This window comes from Anolis sagrei, chromosome 1 (assembly GCF_037176765.1).
Source record: "Anolis sagrei isolate rAnoSag1 chromosome 1, rAnoSag1.mat, whole genome shotgun sequence".
NCBI classification, from domain to species: domain Eukaryota; kingdom Metazoa; phylum Chordata; class Lepidosauria; order Squamata; family Dactyloidae; genus Anolis; species Anolis sagrei.
Genome location: NC_090021.1, coordinates 246,021,770 through 246,030,386, shown reverse-complemented (window position 1 = coordinate 246,030,386; position 8,617 = coordinate 246,021,770). Strand labels below are relative to the sequence as shown.

The 8,617-nt window shown below is 48.9% G+C and overlaps 1 protein-coding gene across 1 annotated transcript; it reads left to right on the top strand.

Annotated features, from left to right (window-relative positions):
• Positions 1–2,135: 2,135 nt before the first annotated feature.
• Positions 2,136–5,912, top strand: CDKN1C (cyclin dependent kinase inhibitor 1C). The gene is made up of 3 exons (XM_060768406.2): positions 2,136–2,942; positions 3,541–3,631; positions 5,166–5,912. Exons 1-2 carry the CDS (start codon positions 2,207–2,209, stop codon positions 3,624–3,626), a joined length of 822 nt encoding a protein of 273 aa, XP_060624389.2. The 5' UTR covers positions 2,136–2,206; the 3' UTR covers positions 3,627–3,631; positions 5,166–5,912.
• The last annotated feature ends 2,705 nt before the right edge of the window (positions 5,913–8,617 follow it).

Here is an 8,617-nt window from a genome sequence, read left to right as displayed (position 1 = left end):
TTGAACTCCCACAATTCCTAACAGCCTCAGCCACCTTCCTCCCCCCCCCCCCCCAGCTACTTAAGTCGGTTAGCAAGTTCAGCAGCTTAAGTGGCTGAGGGTTAAAAGGAAAGGGCCTGAAGCTGTTAGGAATTGTGAGAGTTCAAGTCCAAAATACCTGGTCAAAGTTTGCCCAGGCGTGTACTACATTATACACAATACCCAGACAATAGGAGTAGATAAAAAAGGAAGAACTTTGTGGGTTCGCAGTGCTTAGGGATAGATAGGGTTAGGTTCTGTGGAGAGAAAAAGTCTTCTGAAGTGTTCCACAACAGAAAAGGTTTAGCAACTGCTGGCCTAGACAACTCTGCTCAAAACCTTCCCTACTAGAGAGATTTCTGGTGAATGGAACTCAAGACCTTGGGAAAGTTACTCTTCAAATGACCGTTCCTCTATGTGCCATCGACCATCCTTGTTGAGATGCTGGGACCTGTCATCTGGAAGAACTTTTCCAAGTTCTGGCATGGACTGAGAAAAAGGAGCATGAGGCACAAGAGAGCTATGGAGTCACCACTGAATAGATGCACGCCTGTCAGGTCCCAAGGCTTTTGAGCAGAAAAGACAAGTTGACAAACACTGTGTGCAAAATGTGCAAAAAGAAAGAGTGGTCAGAAGTACTTGTAAAAAAGGGAAAGGCTTCCCTTTAACATTAAGTCTAGTCATGCCCAACTCTGGAGGGTAGTAGGTAAAGGTAAAAGTTTTCCCCTTGACATTAAGTCTAGTTGTGTCTACCAGAGCCGGCACTGTCCGTAGACACCTACAAGGTCATGACTGCAATGGAGCGCTGTTACCTTCCTGCCAGAGTGGTACCTATTCACATTTGCATGTTTTTGAACTGCTAGGTTGGCAGAAGCTGGAGTTCACTCTGTTGCCCAGATTAGAACCGCCAGCCTTTCGGTCAGCAAGTTCAGAGCTTAGCAGTTTAACCCGCTGTGCTACTGGGGGCTCCCTGGGGGATGGTGGTGATCTCCATTGCTAAGCCGAAGAGCTGGCATTGTTGTTCGTAGAAGCCTCCAAGGTCATGTGGTCAGCATGAATGCATGGAGTGCCATTACCTTCCCGTTGAAGTGGTACCTATTGATCTACTCACACTTCCAAAAAAGGTAAACTTGTGGGTTTGTGGATAGATGTCAGGGGGTCCTTGAACTTGAACTGGGATTGGGGTAAAGTAAAGGTTTCCCCTTGACATTAAGTCTAGTCTTGTCCGACTTTGGGGGTTGGTGCTCATCTCCAAGGTCATGTGGCCAGTATTTGATTCCAAGGAAATGGGAGAATCACAGCCACAGCGGGAGCTTGCTTCTTCCTTCCACTGCCCCGGCTCAATGCTATGGAATCGTGTGAAGTTATAGTATGTTGAGGCCCCAGCACAGTCTGGCCGAGAAGGCTCAAGTCCTTGTGAAGCTACAACTCCCGGGAGTCGCATAGCACTGAGCCGCGCACGGCAGGGAAAGCGGTGCCCAAATCGCCTTGCTTTTTCAGGGGAGGAGACGGACTTCTTCTGGATTTCTTCCCCGTTCCCAAACCCGACCCCAATCCTCAAGGGCTCCTTTGTCTTGCTAGCTAGGGGGACCTAATTCGGATCAATCCTTCCCGCGCGCCGTTCCCTCTCTCCCGGGTTGGAAGCGCCCTCGTCAACAACAAGCTTTGTTTTGCTCACAAAGCCCTTCTTTCGCGGTTGTACTTTGGAGGCGGGGAGGGGCCGGGCCCGGGTTTCAGGTTGCAGGACCCGAGCCCCCGAAACACAGAACCCCTCCCCGCCCGGCGCGTAAGAAAGGGGACAAATATTGAAATGCAGGGCTCATCAGGCACTTTTTTTTAATAAAAGGAGGGGGGGGAGAAGGAGGGGAGGGGCAAGGCGCAGCCCCCTCCGCCGCCTGCAAACAAAGGAGCCGAGCGGGCGACGTGGGCGCGGTGTCAGGTTACTCCCCCCCCTCCCGCTCCCTTTAAATGCCCAAGTTCCCCTCGCTCACGCCTCCGCCCCTCGCGCGTCCCTTGACGGAAAGCAGCCCCGGCCAATGGGAAAGCGGGAGGCGCGTTTGGCGCCCTGCCACACTGAAGGTGCCTTCCAATGAGGCGCGCGCGCGAGGGCGGGACGTCGCCCCGTGTCGATCGCCGCCTCGTCCAATGGCAGCCGTGTTATTGCCGAGCCATAGTATTATGCTAATCGATGTTTTGCTCGGGCGCCACTCCGCGTAGAGCTTTAAAAAGCGCAGCAGCCCCGGAGCGAAGTCGGGAGGGCCCGAGAGAGGCAGCGGGGTGGACGATCCGTTCGGGCTCGGGAGCCAGGCCAGGCATTCGCGGCGCCTCTTCCTCCTCCTGCTTCGCCTCGTTCCCTTCGGCGGCGGCGGCGATGTCGAGCGTGGACCTGTCCGCTAGCGCCTGGGCCCTGGAGCGGCTGGCGGCGCGGCGCGCTTTCCCTTCGGAGGCGCGGACGGGCGCGTGCCGGAGCCTTTTCGGTCCCGTGGACCACGAGCAGCTCCACCGCGAGCTCCGGGACCAGCTGCGCCAGATCCGGCAGGAGAGCCAGCGCCGGTGGGAGTTCGACTTCCACGCCGGAGCGCCCCTCGCGGCTGGGCAGCGGGACCAGGCGCGCTTCCAGTGGGAGGAGGTGGACGCCGCCGCCCTGCCCGCCTTCTACCGGGAGACCCTGCTGCCCGGAGCGGGCTCCCTTCGCCGCCGCCTTCGCTGCCACAAGGGCAAGGCGCCCCAGGAGGAGCAGGAGGAGCCCGAGAGCCACGGAGGCACCGAGCCGCCGCCTTCCCCGCTCGCCGCGCGGAGCCACGAAGGAGCGGACGACGACGCTGCCGCCGCCGCCGAGAAGCAGGAGAGCGGCTGCTACTCAGGGATCCCCCTTAAGCCCCTCCCGGGGGTGGCCAAGAGGACGAGGGTCGCCCACATCACCGGTACGAAAGCGCTGCGGAGAGGAGGAAGCAGGAGAGAGACGGAGAAAGGAAGGGAAAGAAGGGAGGGATTGCGAGAGAGAAAGAGAGACGGGAGAAAGGAAGGGAAGGGCGCCTGCACTTGTCCTGCGGGGGGGGGGGCACACAAAACAATCCTCCTCCTGCTGCTGCCTTTAGGGTCTTTTTAGTGGGAAGGAAGGCGTCTCTTCCCCCTTTCCCCTTCTCTCTCCTTCTACTATGTTTTCTTTTCCTTGCTCCGTCGTCGATGGCTTGCAGGGCAAGGAAGGAACGCTTACGCAGCACTTCGCGCTCGGCCGCCCAACGCCTTTCTTTCTTTTTTTTTCTTCCCTTCCTTTTTCTTGCTGCTGCGACGTAAACAAACCCGTCCCGTTGCAGTTCCCTTTCGAACCGCCAGGGGCAGGCGAGGGCAGGCGTCGCGGGGCGGAGGCGCGGGGAGTGTTTGTCTGCCGCGGAGCTCGGGGGCGCCCGGGGCGGGTCCCTTTCGGGAGGGGGCCTGTTTTTTCCCCGGGGGGTGTCGGAAGAGGGAGGAGACGCCCCGCACTCATTGGTCCTTCTCTCTCTCTCTCTCTCTCTCTCTTAGATTTCTTCGCCAAGCGGAAAAGAGTGGCCGCAGACGCCAGCAGCGCGTTGGCCTTGGAGCAGACGCCCCGGAAAAGGCTCCGATGAGCGAGGTGAGGAAGGGCTTGATTTAATCCCATTGCCAGCTCAAAAGGAAGGCCCCTTTGAGTTGCTGTGAGTTTTCCGGACTGTATGGCCATGTCCCAGAGTTATACAGCCCGGAAAACTCACAGCAAGCCAGTGATTCCGGGCATGAAAGCCTTCGACAACACGAAGACCCCTTGGAGTAGGAATAAAGGCTGAGGGGAGGGTCTTCATTGTGTTTGGATGGGGAAAGACGTGTTTGTGCCTACAAGGCCATAAGAGCTTCAGAGGTGTGCATTAATGCCAGGCAGAGAGTTTCGGGCATGTGTTTCTGCCAAATCGAAGACTTTTAGGGTATTTGTGGCTTTCTGGAAGATTTAAAGGATGCCCGGAGAGGGTGGGGCAGGGCTGCTTGGCTACTTCTTCACACTGGAGAATGAATCCACTTTAAATCCGGTTGCTGCCTCTTGCAGAATTCTGGGGTTTGTAGTTTAGGGAGGAGCCTTGAACTGCAAATCTCAGAAATCTGCAAGAGGCAGAAACTGGATTTAAAGTGGATTCATTTTCTAGTGTGATGAGGTCCTTGGAGCCTTTGCCCTTAAGGCACTGGTTAGGAGTTGCCAAACAGAAACTCACATATACTTTTTGCCCAATCTTCAACCTCCTGCCCACCTTGGACCTAAATAACAACAACAACAACAACAATAATAAACTTTATTTTTACTCCACCACCATCTCCCCAAAGGGGACTCGAGAACAGCTTACATGAGGACAAGGCCAGCGATACATTACGGCAGCATAAAATATATACAACAAAATAACATCACAATAAAGTAAATAAACCAACCATGGACTGGTTCCATACTGCCAAATAATCCAGTTTGAACTTCAGTATAGGGCAATGTGTATATATACAATGTAGTTTGAGGTGTATTTGGTTCTACACGTGCCATACAATGCAGTTCACATGGCATTATTTGGCAGTGTAGAACTAGCCTGAGGTCCCTGTCATGTGGATAAAAGACCCATCCTGCTCTGATGATGCCCTAGCTGCAGTTGACTTATCCATTGTGCCTTCTGCATTAATTCTACAATACAGATGCATTCTTTGACTTATCCAGGGATGCCTCAGTATTGTGGAATTAATGCCATTTGCCACCATTTAACTTGATGCTATGGAATCTTTTGAAAAGCCTTCCCTGCCAAAGAATGTTAGCACTTTACCAAATTACAACTCCCATGATTCCATATCTTTGAGTCATGACAGTTAAAGCAGGGCATGGGCAAAGTTGGCCCTCCAGGTGTTTTGGACTTCAACTCCCACAATTCCTTACAGCCTCAGGCCCACTTAAGCGGCTGAGGGGGAAAAAGGAATGGGCCTGAGGCTGTTAGGAATGGTGGGAGTTGGAGTCCAAAACACCTGCAGGGCCAAAGTTTTCCCATGACTGGCGTAGATGCACTTTAGGAAAAGCGAGGCAGTGCCTTGTGATGCTTCTATGTAATTCTGAGCTTTCTGTTGCTTTTTCTCCACCACCTTCCTAACGCTGAGACCTTCTCTTGCAGATTTTGCACTATAGGACACCGAAGTGAGTGATTGTTTCCTTGGAAACGCCAGGGCTGGAGCCAAGGCCCCTTCCTCCTCTCCCTACACGTCAAAGGGACCCACTGGGAGGGAAGGACAGCGAAGGGAGTGGGGGCGGAGACCATCGTTCCTCTCTCCTCTTCCATTCGTCCCCCAGAAGGAACTGCTTGTACCTCCATGTAGCAAAAGTGGCTGACCTGCAAGCCACCTGACGGAGCAGTGTTAATTTACAACTGTGCAATGTATTATGTTTTATATATATATTAAAAATATGTATTATGCCTAATGTGAGTACACTGGCCAGAAGTGTAAAAGCTTTAAAGTCACTTATATAAATGTTTAATCTCTGCTGATTTCTCAGTGCAAAACAAATTGTATATTTGTAAAAAAAATACAAACAACTTAAGAGTTCTACTAACTTATATTTTCTATTTATGTCAAAAAAGTGGATAACTTTGGTTGAAGCCTTGTAGTCTATTCTGTGTTTTTTTTTCTTATTTGGTTAAGCCAAAGGGCACTATATATTTGCTTTTTTTGTTATTTACAAAAATGTAAATTTATTTTTATAGTGGGGTTTTTTTGCATTCACAAAACGTAGCTATGAATCAAAATTACTTTAGTTATTACTTGAAAAAAATATCTGGTAACTATGGTTCCTGAGCCAGTCTGTACCACTGCCGTTGCCAATTTATGCCACAATGTTAAAAATAAAAAAGGAATCCAATGACCATTTGCTTTTGTGATGTCTAGCTTTTATTCCTCTTCAGTGGTTCTAATTGGGGCAGCACATTCACAGTTTCCTTGGCTTCTTAACATTCAGCATACTAATGTTATGCAACAGCCATTTGATCCGTATTTAAGAGTAAAATGGGTGGCCTTTGCAAACTTCCAAATGGGTTTGTCTGGTGACAGAAGAGCATGCAGCCAAACTTTCTCTGGAGGAATATGAGGCCTGGCGGTGGCTGGAGAAGAAAGGTTAACAGAGGACAGAAAAAGCCTATGGCACACTTGGATTTTGGATGTAAGCCTTTGGAGAGGTAATTTGACTTGATACCCTGCCATCCAGACTAAAGTAAATTAACTGCTAAATGTAGCAAGTTGAAGGTTAAAGTGCTTTCACAAGGTTGGAGGCAGAGGATACATCACTCTGAAATAATAATAATACACTTTATATTCTGCTTTATCTTCCTGGAAGGACTCAGAGTGGATTACCATACACATATGAGGCAAACATTCAATGCCTTTTCATATGTTGTTGTTGTTCATTCGTTCAGTCGTCTCCGACTCTTCGTGACCTCATGGACCAGCCACACCAGAGCTCCCTGTCGGCCGTTACCACCCCCAGCTCCCTCAAGGTCAGTCCAGTCACTTCAAGGATGCCATCCATCCATCTTGCCCTTGGTCAGCCCCTCTTCCTTTTGCCTTCCACTTTCCCCAGCATAATTGTCTTCTCTAGGCTTTCCTGTCTCCTTTTCGTATACAGTGAACAAAATACATCATAGACAAACATAAAGGACTTCTTTTTCCGTCTCTGGCGTCTGGAGACAATACTCAGCTCTGGCCATGGGGAGGTGCTCTTGTTCAATTTTTCCATGCCAAGGAGCCTGTTGTCCATGGACATCTCAGATTGTGTTGCCTGCATATCTTCATGGGACGCTGTTTTACTTTCCCACCAAGGCAGTACCTATTGATTTACTTGTATTGCATGCTTTTGAACTGCTAGGTTGGCAGGAGCTAGGGCTGACAGTCGAGAGCTCACTCGGACTCGCGGCTTTGAACTGCCAACCTTCTGGTCACCAGCTTTCCTGCAGCTAGCAGTTTGAGTCACCTTAGGGCTGAGAAAGGCGGGCTAGAAATACTGTAAATAAATAAATATAACCCGCTGTGCTACCACAGTGGGTTTGGCACCACTTTAACTGCCATGGTTCAATGCTATGGTATTATGGAAGTTGTAGGTTTACGAGGCCCTTTGCCTTCTCTCACCAAACTACAGATCCAAGAATTCTACAGCATTGCACCATGGTGGTTTAAATGGTATTGAACTGCATTCATTCTGCAGTATAGAAACACCCAAAGTTACACAAGATCATGTCCAATAATAGCACAGACTTCCTCAAACATTTTATCTCAGAGGAACCCTGGAAATAAATTTTGGATCTGCACAAAATTATAGCTCCCTTTTCTCAATCACATTCTCACAGGGAGTCTGTAGTGACCTCTTGTGGAACCCTGATTGAGAAACTTTGATCTAGGGGCTTTGAGATTTCCATTTCTGGTCTAGATCTCAATAGAGCCAGTGTGGTACAATGGTTTGAGCAGTTGAGTACAACCAAAGGCCAGGGTTCAAATCCCCGGATGTGGCTTACTCAAATTCATGCAGTGGCTTTCCCAAGGTCAGTCATAGAGACCCCTTGGATAACTTCATGGCAAGCCACATCCTCTCGGCCTTATGGATGCAAACTCCAGTCTTGCAGAACAAAGCTTGTCATGAAAACCCCATGATATGGCCTTAAAATCCTATGAAGTTGGAAACAAAAGGTACCCAACAAAAAATCTAATCTCAATTTATTAGATTAATTGAGATGGATCCAAAGTGCTGGACTAGAATCGGAACATGGACAATTTAGAATAGACTTATTGTAGAATAATACACAATGCAATTTCCTGTGCTGGAAGAAATATATTACAAGTTAACATGAGCCAAAAGACATTAAGTACCTTTAGTCATGTAGTCATGGATGCAGACATTCCCCTTCCCTGGATGTGTCTCACAATATGTTTGGTATGCGTTTATTTCTGGAGCCCAATCTCCCATAGTCTGTAATTCTTAAATAATTGATACCAATGTGAAGCAAGCCATTCAAAAGCAGTAAATTAGTCTCATTCTTCCATAGAAGACAGCCTGGGTTTACTATTACTGGGATTAAAAACAACCAAAAACTATTGACAACACCCAGGATTTTTAATAGGACCTTTATAACAGTTAGTGGCTTGATTTGCAAAAATTAATACACGAATATTACCCGGCAAGGAGTCAGGTATCGTGATCTGCCGGCTAAAGTTGCTTTTAAAGGCACAGTTGTAGAAGCTGGTTTAAAAGTTGGCAACCTTGCCAACCCCTTGATCCCACACATTTGGAAGAAGGGATAATTGATTTCAGTAGCACTTGCTTCTAGCTTATTCAGTTTAAGGTGTAAAGCTTCAGGAGGTCAACTTGTGCTCAGCTGCCAAAAGAATAGGCTCACACATTTCTTGGGTGTTTCCGGAAAGAACAGTGGAAAAGAAAATATGGAACATATAAATAAGGTTTTGGAAACTGGCTGAGACTATTTTGTTCAGGATTCTTTTTATCCTTGAGAAAGTGGTGTGCAAGTGTTACTGTAACATTTCTTGATAGTACAGTCACCTTAAAGAAAGGAGAAAGTTGGCATTA

Excerpts from the sequence above, each read along its gene's own strand:
- CDKN1C (XM_060768406.2), top strand. The coding sequence starts at position 2,207 with ATGTTTTGCTCGGGCGCCACTCCGCGTAGAGCTTTAAAAAGCGCAGCA. Across the intron at positions 2,943-3,540 it reads GAGGGTCGCCCACATCACCG|ATTTCTTCGCCAAGCGGAAA; the intron begins GTACGAAAGCGC and ends TCTCTCTCTTAG.